The sequence below is a fragment of the Pleurodeles waltl genome, chromosome 9, assembly GCF_031143425.1.
Source record: "Pleurodeles waltl isolate 20211129_DDA chromosome 9, aPleWal1.hap1.20221129, whole genome shotgun sequence".
Lineage (NCBI taxonomy): Eukaryota > Metazoa > Chordata > Amphibia > Caudata > Salamandridae > Pleurodeles > Pleurodeles waltl.
The window spans coordinates 97,368,610-97,388,002 of record NC_090448.1 but is presented as its reverse complement, the minus strand read 5'-3'; the positions used below and the strand labels follow the sequence as shown (position 1 = coordinate 97,388,002).

Sequence of the window (19,393 nt, the reverse complement as noted above, 5' to 3'; positions counted from 1 at the left end):
GCTCTCTACAATACTGTACACTGCTCTATTCCACTCCACTGTGACAGTTTCCCACACTGTGCGACGCTCCACACTACTTCGTTGTATGACTCACCACTCCACTCTGACACTTTACTCCAATGTATGCTACGCCACTCCACGGCACTGTACTGTGCAAAACACAGTCCAATCTGATACTTTACGCTATGCCACTTGACTCAACTGTGCAACATTTTACCAGACTGTACGCCACTCTGCAGCACTTTAACCTATTCAAGTCCATCCTGCAACACTACTACACTGTCTGCCATTCTACAACACTGTACTTGACTCTATGCCCATGCACTCCATTGTCCAACACACTACACCACTCAGAGATTTTCCAACAGTCTGACAGAGCACTTCACTCTACTGTACGAGACGCCACTCCAATTTGAAATTTTACTTGACTACGATACACCACACTACATTATGACACTCCACTCAATTCCATTCCAGTCTACTCCACAACACTTTACCTCACTCTTCCCCACTGTACAGCAATCCACTCTGTGCCGCTCCACTGTACGACGCCCTATTGTACTCTATGTATAAACCGCTATCTTAACATTTGCTACGGAGTGTTCCCATCCTGAATACTGGAAATTCAACCATATTGATCTAAAAAAATACTAAGGCTTGAGAACTGTAGTTAAGGGTAAAGTAACACTTATCATCTAGCTGGAGTACAAGAGCAGTGAGTCCCTTTCATATCATTAGAAGTTATAGAACCGACCACAGATAAGCCCCCGAAACCGCAGGACATTGAAGAGACTTTTCAAAGGATGCTGCTCAGTCATAACTGTTAGTCATTTATACATTGAACCATGCTGAGAAAAGGGTACAATGCTACAGCGTGATCCTTTTTTGTGTAAACTATGACAAATCTTTCTCCTGCCTTTGGATAAAGGGACGCCATAATAATTGCTCGTGCTGTCGAGTTTTGTATTGTGCAACCGTATGACTTCCACCTAAACAGTGTTTTCTAATTCGTTTCTTGGAACGTCGTCAACTACCCAGCATGTAAGAAAGTGAAGGCTTTTATGGTTTTGCCATAAACTGGATTGGGTTTCTTGCCGAAAAATGAGGTTACGGGAAAAAAAAAATAGTCAAGTTATGAGTCCCATGTGCTTCCAAAATACTGCCAGAATTAAACTGCTTCCTTTCCAGTTAAGGATTAGTACCATGGTCGGCAATGCCATTGTCTGCATGAAGGTCAGGGCCAAGTGACAGGTTTCCACCTCCAGGAGAGGCGACACAGAGATGCTTGTTAACGAACTTGCTTATATTCAGGGCAACATTTAATTTAAGAAGGTAATTTGCGATTTGGAATGTTAAGGGATGGCCAAGCCAGCATGGACCCTTGGCTCCGTGGCACCGTCTTAGAGTAAGAAAGGGTAGAGTGCGTATAAGGTGAAGGTTTTGGAAGGAGTAAGGGGGTTCAGTGAAGATGTTTCCCTGTATCTTAGAAGTATAAGCATTCATTGCTTTCTTTTCTCTTTTTATTTCTTTCTCCGCATAATCAGTCCCGGGAACCTGATGCGCACAGCAAGATCTGCGAGCTCTTGAAATACCAAGGTCAACCAGAGCTTTTGAAAGTGATGAAGCATTGGTCAATCCCTCGCTTCCCCATCACTGGTCATGACTTGCGCCGATTGGGCATCTCCTCAGGGAAGGAAATTGGAACAGTTCTACAAGAGCTGAGAGATCAGTGGAAGAAAAGTGGATACCAGATGGAAAAAGAGGAACTTTTAAGTCATGTAAAGAAGATTGCTGGCTGAAATGCATCAGAAGAAGACATTCGAAACGTCTGCAGCCTTTTATGCTCTTTAAGTTAATACTCCTAAAAGTTCAATGTTCAGAACATTAGAGGATGCCAGAATACCATTTGAAAGGTGAACTGCAGATTGCGATTAGGGTGCATTGTCAGAGATCTTGAGTTCTTCAACACCAGTATGCAGATCCAAATTTTATGTATGCTGCCAGAGCTCGTAGTCCAAGTGTGGGAAGAAAGCTGTGCTCTGTTGAGGAGTGTGAGGCACTGAAAATGAGTATATGGGCGCTTACTACTGGGCTATAGCTGTTTGGGAACTTTGATGGAATAGCAGGTGTTAATGCAGATGTTCCTTCCTTTCATAATAGGGTGCATCCTTGAATTAATGGGAACTTGTACAATTGGTCTTGTGTTCAGGATTGGAATAACAAAAGGTACAGCGGGTCAGGTTTGGAGGGAAAGGAATACATGGCAGCAACTAAGACCTGTTTTATGTTCTAGTTTTTGGAATCCAAGAGGTTATATGGTGTGGCTAGCGGCATTTAGCAGAAGGCTTTGCTTCACATCAGCTGTTTTCGAATACCAGGCAATTGTGGCTTATGGTGCTGTGGCTTCATGATTGCTGGGCATGCACTTCACCCTAGGCTTGTTCTTAATGGGCATGCCTGTCATTCATGTGGCATGAGAAGGGCATTAATACCCGATGCTCTAGCTGTTGCATGTCACACAAAGCTCGAGAGCTAGAGATAAGACGTTTAAGTGGCAAAATAAATATTTAGAGTACAAGTTGTGTACAGCTGGGGACCAAATTAAGGCTCCAGGGTTTTTAGGCACTTTGTGGTTCCAGGACTCTTGGTTGTGCCTATTGTTGGCAATCTACTACAGTCGACTAGAAAAGGTGGTTCTCAATCTTCACAAGTGCTTTGAACAATGTTCCTCTGTTGCAGAGCAGTAAAACTATTTTTAAGCCACCACCCGCACTTTCTGGTCTTCGTTTTTGGGCTTTTAATCGGATGTCTGGCATCTTTGAGCAGGTTCACATTCCACCATTTATCTGAATACAAGCATGCATCTGTTTTCGGCCTTAAAGGCCTCTGATAATCTGATCCCTCATTGAGGAATAGAGCTTTGAAAGGTACAACATTAATCTTGTTTATTAATTTGTAGGTCTTGTCAAGCAAATATTCATTTTTCATATTTTGACTTTGCCATTTCTCAGACGTGGTTTTAGCAGCAAATAGATAGCTTGAGAGCAGATGTTATGCTCTTACAACGTCACTTTGAACTTATTTTTATTCTGGCGAATTCCTTCTTCTGAGCTTTCCTAAGATAGAATCAACCCACCAGTTCTCTTCCCTAAATCATATCTTTTCGGATATCATTCAAGTTCCTTGAAGAAGTGTGTAATATTGTAATGACTCGCCATGCTCAGTAGTAGTCTTATTCATGCACATCCCTACCACTTCTGAATTGAAATCGTGTTTGTTACAAAGCAAATGTTTTCTATTTGAATACTAAGAAATTGTTCTTAAAGATCTTAGTTGTTTGTAGGTGCCTATGTACCCGTTTTGAGGCGTGAGACATTGTACAATAGTTTGATATTTTCCTTTTGAGCAAATGGTTATACTTTTTTCAGTTGTTTTCTTTCTATTGGACATCTGGTCCTCACAGAAATCCACTTTGGTGGTGACTCTTCCTATTTCTGACTCAATCTTTGCCTCTTTCAGATCAGATTAAGCTCAGGGTCTTCCAGCAGTGGCTATATGCATATTAAACAAAAAGGTCGTTCTCTACTTGCTTTGCAGGGTTTATAGTCTCATTGATTACACTACCTATTGTGTGCCTGACCTACTCAATCTAATTGTGCATCCATCTTATTCTGCAGGCACAAAAAAAGGCAGAGATGCCTTCATTTACTTTTCAACAACTGCCACATCGCTGCCTTTGAAAATAGCCCTGTATGAGGACACCAATTAATTCTTTCCGAGGGCATTGGCCCTTCTCTCTTTTCCAATGAAACGTCCTTCATAGTAAGTGTTATAAGCAAATGTTCTCTCACTTGGGAGTATCCTGCTTGGATGTTCTAATGAGTAGAATATTCAAGCAGGGTACCAGAGGCTGTTCCTGTAGCGTCCATAAATGATGAATTTCCCACAGGTTGGTTTAAACTGTTGCAATTGTTAATTTGTTTTGTCACAGAACTTTAAAAAAACAGTAATGCTAACAATGCTGTTTAATTGGTAGCTTTGTGACATCTGTGATCTCCACATTTCACATATAAAAATAAGTTGTGTGTGTGCCAAGGTGAGGGTGTCCTGCTGACCCAGTATCAATGAATCGCTATCAACAATGAAACAAGACATACACCTATCTCATGTGATAACAGTATGTGGCTGGAGAGTGGAAATGGGACTCCAACTTAAAAAGTTATCAAATTCCCACATGCACATTGAATTCCTGGTCCTCTCAATTTCAAGCTACAGGTTGGACGCGACAGTTTTGGATTGTCATTCCAGGGCAGATTACCCATTCCTCAGATTGCCATTACCTGTTACCCTATCTTTGCTTGAAATGACTCTAACAATGTCAATAAAAAGTAGCTGGTGTTACATCAGGATTGACTTCCTTTGGCTCAAAGGAACACTAGAATAACAATGCTTTGGGGATTTCTAGCGAGAGCACCAACATTAAATATTGCACATCCAATAGATTACTACGAAAAAATAATTTGCCTTCTTGGGTAAAAAGCATTATTTTCGTTCTAAACCCCATTTATCTGGGTAGTGATTAACAACTGAACTTGTAAATATCTCTTGTTGGATTATATTTCTTCTAATGCAAAATTACTGTTAATTGTTGATGTTTTCATTTGAGAACCCCTATTCTGATTTTTGGGGTGCAAACGGAGGAGTACAACGCACGATGTCTGTAACAAAGCAGAACCTTGTAGAATTTGTTTCTTGTTTTGAGATTCTAGTTGCGTTTGAAGCAGGATGAACATGAAAAATGTGACATCTGGATGGCCCAATGTAGCCATACTACCTGCAGGAGACTGGAACACAATATGGTAATAAAAAAAGGAAGGATTGTGTGTACCCACTCGTTTTAATAGGAGGCTGATTCGAGTAGGTCTGATTTTCAGCTAGGAAAAATGCACTGTTATGAAATAGAAAAGGCACAAAAATCTAAAGATACATAGGTAGAGCTATAATTTCTTTTTTTCTTTTTTTTAAACAAAACCGATGTCCGTACAAATGGGTGTTTTTCAAACTGATGCCTCTTAATAAGTCAGAGGCAATAGTGCTACAAGCACAATTACCAGGAGAAATGGGAAAGGCCGCTAAGAATGAGGTAGGAGAATAAACAGGATTTTGGTCTTGATGGGGGTGTGGAGGGGCGCTATTGCCGTCCTCAAGATGCATCCTCGTTAAACAAAGATTTTTATTTTTGTTGTTTGGATTTTAGAGGTTTTTTTGTTTTTTTAAATCATGTGACCTACTTCTACCATCACATTATATGGGTTACTAATTGCACAACCAAGATGAGTTGCTTGAGTTATGATTGTCTGACATGTCACACAAGATGTCTCATATTGAGATGCTGTACTCTTTTTCTTTGTGACCAATGAAATTGTAAACAGTGCTGAATTGTAACCACTGAGTTTGTAGAAAGTGATGAAATATAAGCTACAATTGAACCAGTTTGTGAACTTTGTTCCACATAAACGTATCTATTTGAAACCTCTGTGCCCCACCCGAAGCAGTGTATAGTACATAAAATTAACAGCTATTTAAAAACAACCATTGGCTACTCAGGGGAGTTGGTGTGGACTTTTAAACCCCATTCACGAGCACATAAGAATAACACTCAATATACGATTGTCCAGTCTGCACTTTTCCTTTTGATAAAGCTAAAGTACATTTATTACATGCACACTACTCAACGCTACCCAACAGTTTACAAATATACACCAGCAGATGGAATTACTTTTGTTTGACATTGCATAATCGTTCTTGTCTCTCCCAAGGGGAGATATAACCCAACACCCTACATGGCAGAACATTCACTTATAGTTTAATGCAATATTTGACTGTTACTTGGGAGTCAGGGCGCCTGATACTGGCACAGTACATCGACTTGATTTCTGGTGGCTTTCAGACTCATTGCTCGAATAAGCATCAACAAGGAGCGTGTCTAAGCAGGCTGGAGTGGTTGGCATTGCTAGGATCATTCTCATCATGATCTATGCAGTCTGCCCTCACCCCTGGAGGGTGTGGGCCACAGGGCATCTTAATCTACATTGAAATATTCACCATAAAAATGATGCACTATTAACACAGCTCCTAAAGGACATCACCTGGTTGCTACTCCGAATGTAATACCATCTTTTACACCTAAAGGGTTTCTTTACATTTTAAAGCACATTTAGAATAACATGCTACCATTTTAGCTATAGTCCTTAAGGGACTTCATTACTGTAAAAACACTTTTAATTACAGCCTTTCACACCTATATGGTGTTCACCATTATAACAATCCTGTTGATATCACCATTCAGACCACCGGAACTGCAGCCATGATCTTTGCCCCTAGAGGGCGCAGTTCCATCACTCTGAAACAAACGTTCCAGCTGGGACTTGGTTAAAAACATGTTAGGACCCTCGAGTGGTTCTCATTTTCAAGTCCCACCCAGCCTAGGGTGGGGACACAAAACTTCCTGTTGGAGCGAGGTTGTGCTACTCCTGCAGCTGCCCTGTCTATTGGCTTTCTGCTGGTGGTGACCATTGTGCCTCAAGGCATTATGAGGCGCTCCCTCGTGGAGCATACATTTTTAATTAGCGGCTTTCCCGCTGCGCTGGGGAGAGCCGTGCTGCTGCCATATAGTTGTCACCACCTGGTTGGTGTCTGGTCCCACCACTCACACGAGGTGAGTGCTTCACAGTTGGGGAGGTGGCACAGGGAACCCAATCCTGGCCGCTCCCATCAACCAGCACTTCAAAGTGCTGCAGCGGGAGCCGGCTCTCCTCTGCCTGCTCCTGCGGAACATGCTGTCCATTTTACCATGTGTTTACTGTGAGTCCCAAACTATGAGGCTCCCTCACAGTAAAAGGTAAAAAAAACAAGTGTTCCAAAAGCAAAAATCAGGGCAGTCAGATAGTCTGAACCGTCCTCTCACACTCGCCATTCCCAACTGATTCCTATGGGGCAGAAATAGCCACCACGCATGGATAGTCTTCACCTGGTCAGCGATGAGTGATGAGTGGTTCTAACCAGACACCTCACCATCTCACTTGCCTATTGTCTGCGACCTCCCCCAACCCTGTAATACTTTAAGCTGGTCATTGGCCAGTAGGACCACCTCCATTGCCCAACCATGAGATCACATTTCCCTACGGGGACCCTAGACTGCCCTAGAACCCTCACAGTTCTAGGTTAAGTGTATCTAGGTCACTGCTTTTATTACATGGTCAGAGCAACATTAGGCCTACACTTGCCCTGGGTAACGCAGCACTACCCCACTCACTCCTTTGGAGGAGGGTACATTGCATCTGCCCTGCTGCCTCCACATGGGGTAGGTCTAGAACCTACTCCCTGGGCCACTGGTTGTTCTCCCTTCTGGAGATTATTCCCTTCAGGACCATCTTTTTTCCAGATCCCTACATCCTGATGATGGCGACTCATTGGACCCTCACCAGCTGCATGCAGCTGGGGGGGGGGGGACTTTACTGCCACCACCCTTTTGGGGTGACTGCCTTCCCACACAGAAGAAGAGACAACTCTGAACTCTTGGTACTTCTCCCTCAAAGAGGAGCACTGTCAGACTTGGCATCCTTGGTGTGGTCTCCCCTAACTTTTTGCCTCTGTTTCCCAGGTTGTTGATGTGTGCTTGGCTCTGTTTTTGATACTCTGCACACTTTACCACTGCTATCCAGTGCTAAAGTGCAAGTGCTCCTGTGTAAAATGTATGTGTAATTGGCTATCCAGGATTCACATATTTGATTTATTAGTAAGTCCCTATTAAAGTGCATTAGAGGTGCCAAGGGCCTATAAATCAAATGCTACTGCGCCTGCAGGACTGGTTGTGCCACCCACATTAGTAGCCCTGTGAACATGGCTCAGACCTGCCACTGCAGTGTCTGGGTGCAGTTTCAAACTGCCAGTTCGACTTGGCAAGTGTACCCAATTGCCAGGCCTAAACCGTCCCTTTTCATACATGTAAGGCACTCCTAAGGTAAGCCCTAGGTAGCCCCATGGGCAGGGTGCAGTGTATGTTTAAGTTGGGACATATTCTAATGTGTTTTATATGTCCTAACAGTGAAATACTGCCAAATTCGGTTTTCACTTTGCAAGGCCTCTCTCTCTCATAGGTAAACATGGGGGCTGCCTTTAAATATTATTAAAGTTCAGATTCCCTTTATAAAAATGTGGAATTTAGGGTCTCTGAACTCACAATTTAAAAATACATATTTTGGTAAAGGTTTTAGACTGTGTTTGAAAATGCCACTTTTAGAAAGTAGGCATTTTCATGCTCAAACCATTCTGTGACTCTGTCTGTGGATTCCCTGTCTGGGTCAGTTTGACAGTTGGGCTGCTTGCACCTCTCCTCTAGACAGTGACACAAAGGGAGCTGGGGTGTAGCCTGCAAATCCTGAAAAGCCATCTCTGCTGGGAGGTGGTCACTCACACGTAAAAGGGCTGTGCTTGCCCTCACACAATGCAGTCTCCAACCCACTGGAGTGTGTCTGGGGCCTGGCCTGGGCAAAGGAGGATCTTACAAGCAAGATAGACTTTCCTTTGAAGTCTGCCTTCTTTAAAGGCAGAAAGGGTTATAAGTAGTGGACCCAAAACCCCTGAAGATTAGTTCACTTCTGGATTTAAGTGTAACCTCTGCCAAGGAGAAGAGCTGGGGAGAAGTGCTGTCTCTGCCTGTGATTGTGTTTTGTTGGGCCATCCTGCAGTTGCTGCTTCTGCATGTGAAAGTGGACAAGGAATGGACTTTGTTGTGCATTCCTGCTTGAGAATACTCTCCAAGGGCTTAAACTGAGCTTGCTCCTGTTGTCGAAGTCTCAGGCCATCAAAGACTTCCTCTCCCAGCACCTCAACACTCTGCTGGGACTTCTGCCCTGCCAAGTGGTGCCCTAGCCAGTCCCTGGACCCTTGAGAGGTGAAATTGGCAGACAAGAACAAAAAATCCAAGCACAGAACGCCGTATGGGGAAATTTTCAACGTAACTTTTGCAACGCGGCTGATAAACGCAGTGCCACCGGGTTCATGGCTGAAATCGGCGCTCCACCTGCATCGCAGCTGGGAGATCGATGCATCACGGGCAAAGAAACGACGCAGAACACCGGCTTACGGAGGCTGATAACGACGCAAAGCCTGTGCAGTGCGGTTTTTCTGATACCGGGCGACCAGATTTTACACGCCTCATTCCTGGGCATCCAAGCCAACCCGACTGCGTGGACCCGAGGTGCCTTATCCGGAAATCGACGCATAGCTGTCTTGTGAGGGAGAACGACGACGCATCGCCGACCTGACCGGAGGAGGAAACGATGCACGACTTCACTTGCAAATAAGAAATCGACGCATCGCTACCCTTTTCCGTGCAGCTTTATTTTTGACACAAACCAGGCACTTGTGTAACAATAGCATTCTCACTGTTTTCTAAGTATTAAGACTCCTATTCTTTTGAAAATTCATATCTTGTCTTGTGTTTGTTGGATTTTTGTTGTTTTGATCTTGTTTGATTTAGATAAATATTACCTATTTTTCTAAACTGATGTGGTGTCCATTTTGTAGTATTTTTACTGTATAACTGTCTGTGTTGGTACAAATAGTTTACACATTGCTTCTGAAGTTAAGCCTACCTGCTCGTTCCAATCTACCAAGGGAGTGAGCGGGGGTTAACTGAGTGTGATTATCCTTTACCCTGACTAGAGTGATGGTCCTTGCTTGGACAGGGGTAACCTGACTACCAACCAAAGACTCAATTTCTAACAAACCTGCTTCGCCCTGGCCTGGCTCCCAGAACGGACACCAGTCCAGTCTCACTACCTCACCGTCAGTGTTGGAGGGAGAGCACTGCGAGTGCCTCTTCAGAAATATCCGCAGCTCCCTCTGCTCATTTTTGGTAGCTCCACACGGAACCCACCCCGGAAACCTATACCCCATCGTTGTTCTGCATAGCAAGAACAGGGCTTATGACGCCGTCTTCTCCTGGAGTGAGCTCTAACCTCTAGAGTACCATTAGAGGCCCCACAAGCTAGGGTTGGGTTGGAATCACAATTTGGGCTGGTCACTGCCCAGAAAAGTAGCCCATATTAGGGGGATGTGCCCTTTTCACAAAACACCATTTGGTTACTCTCAGAGGTCTCATTTTTAGAGTAATGTTTATGAAATTAAACATTTTAAAACTGATAGAGTCAGTAATATTGGTGAAGACTAGGAGCACTGCAGTTTTGAAAACTGAATACTTACTTGCAGTCTTAACGCTGGCACAGTGTAGTTAGATACACTTTCCCAACCAGCTATGTACTTGACTCAGATCAACACATAAATCACAAATCCAGTACAAAGTCAAGGGGAAAGGCTTAGACTGGAATCTGGAAACTGGAAGCGCACCGTCATTTTCTCTTAAATCTGTCCCTGAGTCTATAATGTCATCGTTTTTCAACTGAGAAGCACATTCCATTCAACTGACATGAGCATAAAGGCTTCAAGTTTTTCCTTACCAATTTGTTTTTTTAGACCGGTTTTGATGCATTTCAGTTTAGAGAAACTTCTCTCACAGGCTGCTTGGGTACAGGATAAGGTGAAGACATATTTGTATGCCAAATACAAATGCTGGTAGGCACTGCTGAAAAGCAGGTACTTTTTCAAGATAGAGTAATAACATACACTACAGTCACAACAAGTATTGCACTTTGTAGGTCCAGCCTCAGGTTCTTGGTCAAATTCTTCAAATTGTAGTGATGGGTCTCGGTTAGTCTGGTCTTCCCTGTCATACTCTTCAGGTAGTGCCCCTTTTAAATTTGCCCATTTAGCAGCAACATCTTGAAGTACTTCCTGCAATGACTGCACAGTTATGGAGCAAGCTATGTTTTGCATCAAGGAACAAAGTATCACAAGAGCATTGCCTGGGCGACTCCATTTAAGTTCTTCGGGTCCAGTCATGCTATATCTGTGGCCAAAGTTAAGTGGGTCTTGAAACGAGTGGTCAGATGTTGAATAACCATGTCCATTACTGTATTGTGCACCTCAATATGAAATCAATCTTTACCTAAGATTATAGTCTCATCCCAGGCATCTTTTTAAAGGACACTCTCCCTTCAGGATGTGCCATTTCTACTTCTTGGTCACAGTTTATTTATTCTAAGCCTGTGTTGGCATACTCTGCAAATTGTGTGGCAGCAGAGTACACAGTTTAAAAATTGTGGGAATCTGTGGTAAGGCATTTTATAGTGTCTGGCACCATTCACTGTGCTTACAGGATATTCAATCCACTTGTTTGGAGATACTTAGGGCCTGATTGATCCTTTTTGCTGCAAAACTGCACAAATGCAGTTTTGCAGCAAAAAATATAGTGCCAGAATGCACAATTCCACTGCGCCAGCTTGGCGCCACATTAAAGGAATGGTGCGAGCCAGCGCTAAACTTTGGTTAGCTTCTTCAAAAACAAAGCTAGCTGGGTAGGGGTGGCGGTAGTAAAGGAGGGGGTTGTGCGTCAAAAAATTATGCTAGACTGGTTAGAGGCAAAAAAAAAATCCTCTAACCAGACTAGCACCATTTCCTGGCACACAACCACCCAAAACATGACTCCTGTCTTAGGAAAGACAGGAGTCATGCCCACCACCCCAATGGCCAGCACAGGGGACAAGTGTCCCCTGGGCTTGGCTATTGCATCTTGTGCCATGCAGGGGGCCCCAAGTTAGGGCCTCCAATGACACTTTACAAAAAAGTTAAAAAATACTTAGCCTACTTGCCTGGTGTCCCTCTGGTGTGGGTGGAGGTGTTCCTGGGGCTTGGGGAGGGCACCCGTGGACATATTCCATGGTGTTTAACCACGGAAATTGGTCCACAAGTCCCCTAACACCTGGTCTGACCCAGGTGTTAAATAATGGTTCAAAGCAAGCTTTGCACCATTATTTAGCCCCTCCTCCCACCTGTGCATTATTTTAGCATGGGGGGATAAATATGGGGCTATGGGGATAGCACCATTTGTTTTTTAGATGGGAACGCCTACCTTGCACCTCATTGATGCAAGGTAGGTGCATGCATCCAAAAAATGGGGCGAACTCCTATATTTTGACGTTAGATGCATCTAACGTCAAAATATAAATATGGAGTTAGGTTTGCGCCGAATTTACGTAAAAGAAATGATGTAAATTCGGCGCTAACAGAGTATAAATATGCCCCTTAACGTGGCGTGGTTGATGCCAAAATGCTAAGATACGATTGGGCTGTTAGGATTGTTTTAAATTTGCATATCCCCTCAGCAAATTGTAAGGCTTGGCACTGTACATTTGGAACAAATTTAAGATTGTCAGATGAAATATTATGAAGGACTTTGACCAAATCAATGAACATAGCATTGGCAAGATTATTGAAAGAGACCAGAGCTTTCTTGAGAGCAGCATCTTTTGCCCACCACCTTGTTTCTCCAACGATCTGGACCGTCTGACCATTTTGGCAGCTCTCACAACACATTCATCCTTTTATATGACTTACGGAGAAAGACTTCACAAGAGGGTAGCAGTCCAAAGAGAGTGGTGGAAGCTGTAGATGTTTGGGTCACATCAATATGCACAAGGTTTAACACGCATAGCACCAGACATGTATGTGACTTGGAGGGGATTCTTTGCTTAGCCAAGTACTGAGTCTATTGTACTGATCTTGCATGTTGGAAGCACCATCAGTTGAATTTCCAATGCACTTAGCTACGTCAACACAATTTTTTTGAATTGCAGTTTGTACCAACTAGAACAATCCTTTTCCTGTTGACAAAGTGCAATTTCTGACTATTAGGCGTTCATGTCATGTCTGTGACATATCGAATGATAACTTGATACTGGTCAGTAACAGTTATATCTTGAGTTGAGTCAATTTGGATTGAGTACATACCTGTGTCGTGTATTTCTTTAGTAATGTGTCTTTTTATCAGTTTGGAAGTTCTTTCTATTACGTAACCAGTAGTGGTCACAGACGCACCATGGCCTTTCTGTTTTGTTTTGGAAGTGAGAAACTCAATGTGCTGTTTAAGAGGTTGGTCATATTTTGACAGGAGAAGGATGAGTTCAAGAGAGTTTCCATGATCAAGCAAATGGTTATCTAACTCAAATACAGACTCTGATTTCCTGCGATAGCTGAGCCCTCTTTTACCAATCACTTCACATGCTCAAATATTTCTCTCCTTCTGACTTGTAGTGCACGATTTGTTGTCTGCTGAGAGAAAAGGAGAGTGGTTATGTAAACTCCAGAGATGGTCATCATAAACAAATCAGTGCATCTTTTGTGGAATTGAATGCCTCATGTTCTGTAATGCACATGTACAAGTGGCTAACATTTTTCATCCCTCAAATAAATAGACCACTTTCTTCACATTTGCTAATTGCCAAGCAAACTGTGCAAACGAAAGCTTTTTGGATTTCTGAAAAGCTTAACCAGTGTTGTGTACTCCCATCTTTTCTCATCAATGCCAACTGTCCATTAAACTGTTGACGTTTTGAAGTTTTGATCGGGTGATACTGAAAGAACTCAGGAAGCTTACTATGCCTTGGCCATTGAAGGAAAAAGTAAACTATCTGTGGTTGGTCCATTCCTTGTGTTTCTGTCATATCTTGGATCCCAGCTTCTGGCACATTCAATAAGATAGATACAGAGCTCCCTGACACAGTGGATTTAGTAGATCCAGCTACTAAGGTGGCCTTTGCACTGGATTATGTTGCTTCTTCCACATTTGCTCTAGATGTTGCAGAAGTACTGATTTGTGACTCCTCCTCATTAGTTATACCTTTAGTTGCATCAGCAGACAAGACTCCTGCTTCCTCTGACTGTACATTCTCTGTTCTTTCAGAATCATGTCGTTCTATCATTTGCATGCAAGTGTAGTCTTCTGTCAAAGTAATGGCCAAAATATTTGCACCTGACCGTAGAGGACCCGCTGCTGTAGTACAAGCATTATGATACAGCTTTTTGGTCTGCACTGTGAACATGTTGAAAATATTGTTTCTCTCACTTCTTCAAACTGTCTTCTCTCACAATTTTTCAGCACCCCTTTTTCTTTTTTTCTGCTCCATTTCTTTCACTGGACAAATAAAACATCCTGTTGTTTATCTCAACCATTCAGTCTTAGTGAGAACAACAAGAAAAGAAGAAAACTACTAAAAAATACATCTTTCCAGACTTCTAGATGTTTAGGCCCATATTTATACTTTTTTAGCACTGCATTTGCATAATTTTTTGACGCAAAAGCAGCGCAAACGTACAAAATACAATTGTTTATATGGGTCTTAGTGAGCTAGCACATAATATCACAGTAAACCACATGGGCCTTGTGTTTGCAAGTGTAGCTTTACTTATGTTTACTAATGCCATTCTTACAGCGACAATGAAAACCAAACTGCTGTTCTGAGGATTTTCACCATTCCATTGCATGAAATCTAATAATTTTCTCCTTATTTCTCTTCCCCGCCTTGTCCATCTTCCCCTCTTTCGTTGTGTGCACTACTCTGGTTAGATAATGATCCCCAGTTCTGCTGGGTAGTAGCAACTGGAGGGCTGGGGGGAAAGAAGAGATGATCAGAGAAGTAAAGAGACAGTATAATGAGAGAGGTGAAGTAGAACTAGAAATGGGGTAGTGATAGGTGTGATGGGGAGAGATATAAGGTAGGGACAGAAAGATCAGGTAGCCAGAAGAAAAGATAGATAGCTATAGAAAGAGGAAGAGGTAGGTAGATAATGAATGTAAGAGATATAGGTAATTCTTTATGGTGATGGTAAAACACATGCAAACCTACGAAGTGCATCTTCTTCACTTTTCCAACGGTAATATGTATCAAATGCCACATGGGATTCAGAAGAAGCAATAAAACCCCATCTGTTCTCAGAATCATGATTCAAGTGACCTGCAGCCAACTAGTGATATTGGTTTAAGTGTTCCACCTGTGTAACAATCCCTCACAATTCTTCACATGCCCCTCCATGTGTAAACACATTCTGTAGCACCAAATCTGAAGCATGTGTTGTGGGCCACATGCATGGTAATGCATATTAACAAAACAACCAACCAGAAAAGGTTGTGCAATACCAAATAGCCCTCCTCTTGCAGGCAGAATAGAGCCACATGTTTTGGTCATAACAGGGCCTTCGCCCTCACACAGACCTGAGGCAATTATCTTGCTGAAAAGCTCCTCTATGTATGGTAATAACCATGAAAAACAGAAAATCAGCAAAAAGGACATATGACCTCAACATGCTAGAAGCCAATCTTGCTGCACACAGAGAAAGAAGTATCAAGTTTGCAAATTTATCTTAAACCTCAAGCAGGGCATAGATAAGAAGGAGGCTCAAACAGTTCTCTTTTGAGAAAGCACATTAAGACTAAGGTGCATATTTAAGAGCCCCCTAGCGCCATTCCAATGCCACATTAGTGCCATTTTTTTTACACTAATGTGGCGTTAGAAGGCCAAAAATGCTGCACCTTATTTACAAAGTGGTGCAATGCATGCATTGCACCACTTTGTAACCCTTTGCGCTACATTATGCCTGTGCCAGGCATAATGTATTCAAATGGGGTGTTCCCCCGTTAGGGGGGGCGAAAAAATGGTGCAAGGAAATCTAAGAGACTTTTTAATGCAAATCCGGCAAAGTGCAGGACTAGCGTCAGATATTCTAACACTAGTCCCCTAACTGCCCCCATCGAGTGACGCATTTTAAATACGGCTCACACATGGTGGCTTAGGGGGGTCACTAAGGGGTGCAAGAAAAGTGGCGCTGCACTGTGGGAAGCTCCATCTTTCTTAAATACGCCCCAAAGTGTTAAACATATTCTGAAATCAACACACACAAATGTTGGTACATTCCAGCCTAGGGCAGAGTTAGTCAGAGTGACCTACAAACTACAACCAAAAACTAACCTAAAGTTACTGAATAATATTCCTGGCATATGGAGATGTAAGTCCCTAATCTGCATTTTGGATGAGGCCTTTAAAATAGAGCTAATGGTCTGACTGCCACCCAAATGACTCAGTTTAATTTTGCAAAGAATTGTTTGAAAAAATCCATAAAAATGGTTCCTACCTGTTCCGTCTTGCCTCAGGAAGGGATTGGCTACCAATACACTGCATTTCTGGGTGCCTTGGTACTGGATGTGGTAAATAAGTAAAGCTTTGGGGCAGACCTACTGCACTAAGCCTAGTGCAGGATTTTCTGGATGTGGTGGGAGCACGATTGCAGAGCAGAGGTGGCTTTGAGTATTGCTTACTCATCCTGTTTTGGTCATCTCTGGAGAGTGGGGTGTCAAGAAGATAAGATGGCCCTCTTGAGTTGGAGCTTATCCCTGTGGTGCAGGAGAGTAACTAAAAGGAAAAGGCTGGGTGAACAAAGTTCTGTAAGGGTGGGTTGGGACTGCCTTCTGCCTAAGACTCAGGAGGTGGACTTTGCCACTGAAAGCCTAAACATGGATTCCGTCCTCCTGGGAAGAAAAGGAAAGTGATGGGGGCCACTGAAAGCCTAAGCATGGATGCCTTCCTCCTGGGAAGGAAAGGTAAAGGTTGGGGGCCTAAAGAGATGAAGAAGTAGGCTGCAGCACCAGCCTGTTGAAGCAGGACTTCGCTTTGACCTTCTGCTGCGTCTTCTGGATAAGATCCTCCTGGTGTTGGGCGCTGTAGAGTCCAGCTTGAGGTTGTCTGATGCCAGATGCTGCCTGCTGCTTTTATGTCCCTCTCCTGGCTAACACGGGTGTGGTAATCAGGAGGCAGGAAGGAAATCTATGCATTCTCACCCCCATTTCAATCCAGAAACTGCATCTTACTGGCTGACTGAGAAAGGGGGGAGATGGTGGGGGGAGAGCAGCGAGACCTAAACCCATAGGCCTGTTGTTTCCCTACTTATGCAGGCAGTGAGGGAGGGATGTCGCCATATGGAGGTGAGGCAGGAAATTTGAATATCCCTTTCTGTTGGGGAGGAAAATGAAAGCCACAAACATCAGCCAACAAGATTCTCCATTGCATGCTGAGGAGGGAGTCAGTGGAAAATATGAACACAACAAAATGTTGTTATCCTAATGCATGCTGACTCTCCCTGAATACAAAAAGAACATAGAAGAAGAATTAGTGTAGGCACCCCCCCCCCAATTTCCGCCATGGATTTCCTCACTACCACCCTTTGACAGAGGCACTCAAGTCTCCATAACCACCCTATCTCAGACGCATTAATTAGTTTTATAGCATCCCTCATACCAGTGTAGGTAGGGTGTCAGAGCATAGAGATAATCAATCCAATGTGTGTAAATCAGTGTTCAGGAAATCTTATATAAGACAGAGGACTACAAGGTGTAGGATTCAAATGTCATCAATACTGGCAGGAAGTATAGTTTAAGAGTGCTTGTTTTGGAAAAACACAAACTCAGAATTAAAAATGTAACACCATGATTGGGTATTCGCTTTAATAATAAGAATTCATTTCCACACAAATGAACCCTTTTCGCAACATTAGGATAATGCAGCTCTTTGATGACAGTTAATAGTTTACTGTTCTATATTAGGACTTTAATTTATAAACTGCAGGTAACAAAAGGATCTCTCTGACAAAACAGTAACACTGTGACCTTTTTAATTATATGCACTTTGTGATCTGCATGGTACACCTTCTTTGCAGCAGACATAGTAACTCTATGATGAGTCAAAACTTCCACCAGACAGACCTCCAATCTCTCTCCAGAAAGAACATTAATCACAAACTTGACAGTTTTACTGTTGCCTGAAATTTAGCTGGAGGCAAGGAACACAGGAGGTGGTTTTAAATCCAGGTTTTATGTGCATCACCCTAGAGCCGGCCCTGAATAGAATAACAGTGAGGCCCTTTCTTTTACTCAAGCCCTCTCCAGGCCTCCATTGCCTCAGGACAATGGCATGAGGTGTCAGGGAAAAACATTGTTTATGGGTGTGTCCGCCCTCGGGGCCCACGTGAGATTGGCTCAATGCTAGAGCAGCATCTCTGGCCCCCAGAGAGGCGAAATCTCTTTCTCAATCGCCCCCTCCCCAGCCCACCATTGCCTCAGGGTGAATGCTAGCAATGGAGGGTGTCAAGGAGAGGCCACTGCTGCAGGTCACTGAATAGCTGCTTTACACAGCCCCCAGCGCAAGATTGGATTTGAGTCGGGCAGAATGGAGTGGGGTGGATCGTGGTGGGGTGGATTGGAGTAGGGCAGATTGTATTAGATTAGAGTGGGGCAAATAGGAGTGGGGCTGATTGTTTTGGATTGGAGTGGGGCACATTGCTTTGGATTGGAACAGGCAGATTGTTTTGGTTTGGAGTGGGGCTGATTGTTTTGGATTGGAGTGGGGCAGATTGCTTTGCATTGCATTGGCAGATTGTTTTGGATCTGAGTGAGGCAAATTGTTTTGGTTTGTACTTTGGCGGATTGGAGTGGGGCAGATTTTTTTGGATTGTAGTGGGGTAGATGGTTTTGGATTGAAGTGTGGGAGACTGTTTTGGAATGGAGTGGGGCAGATCGTTTTGGATTGGAGTGGGACAGACTGTTTTAGAGTGGAGCAGATTGGAGAGGGGCAGATTGTTTTGGATTGGACTGAGGCAGATTATTTTAGATTGGAATGGGGCAGCATGTTTTAGATTAGAGAGGGATAAACTGTAGTGGGGCAGATTAAAGACAGGAGATTGTTTTAAATTAGAGTGGGGCAGGTTGGAGTGGGGCAGATTATTTTGGATTGAAATGGGGCAGATTGTTTTAGTGTGGAGTGGGGCAGATTGTTTTGGATGGGGTGGGGTAAATCGTTTTGGATTTGGGTGAGGCAGATCGGAGTAGGGGCAGGTTGTTTTGTAGTGGAGTAGGGCAGACTGTTTTGGCTGGGGCAGTGCTGATTGTTTTGGATTAGATTTGGGCATATTAAAGTGGGGCACATCGTTTTTGATTGGAGTGGGCAAATTGTTTTGGATTGGAATCGGGAAGGTTGGAGTGGGACAGATTATTTTTAATGGTACATATTGGAGTGGTGTAGGTTGTTTTTTATTGGAGTGGGGCAGACTGCAGTGGGGTGGATGGGGTGAGGTGGACTGGATTTGACTGAGGTAGATTGGATTAGAGTGGGCCTGATTGTTTTGGATTGGAGACGGGAAGGTTGGAGGGGGGCAGATTGTTTTGGTTTTTACTAGGACAAATTGGAGTGGGTAGATTATTTTTGATTGGAGTGGGGTGGATGGGGGGAGGTGGTCTGGATTGGATCGGGTGGATTGTATTGGAATGGGGTAGACTGTTTTGGATTGGGCTGGGCCAGATTGTTTTGGATTGGATTGGAGTGGGGCAGATTATAATGGGGCAGATTGTTTTGGAGCTGATTGGATTGGGGAAGATTGTTTTGGATAG

At 43.4% G+C, this 19,393-nt stretch overlaps 1 protein-coding gene across 1 annotated transcript in view; it reads left to right on the top strand.

Moving 5' to 3' along the window:
• TRNT1 (tRNA nucleotidyl transferase 1) overlaps window positions 1-5,489 on the top strand; it is an 83,454-nt gene extending 77,965 nt beyond the window's left edge. The window contains exon 8 of the mRNA XM_069206359.1: window positions 1,545-5,489. Within this exon, the coding sequence (XP_069062460.1) occupies window positions 1,545-1,799 (255 nt within the window). The 3' untranslated portion in view covers window positions 1,800-5,489. The remainder of the gene's footprint in view (window positions 1-1,544) is intronic.
• The last annotated feature ends 13,904 nt before the right edge of the window (window positions 5,490-19,393 follow it).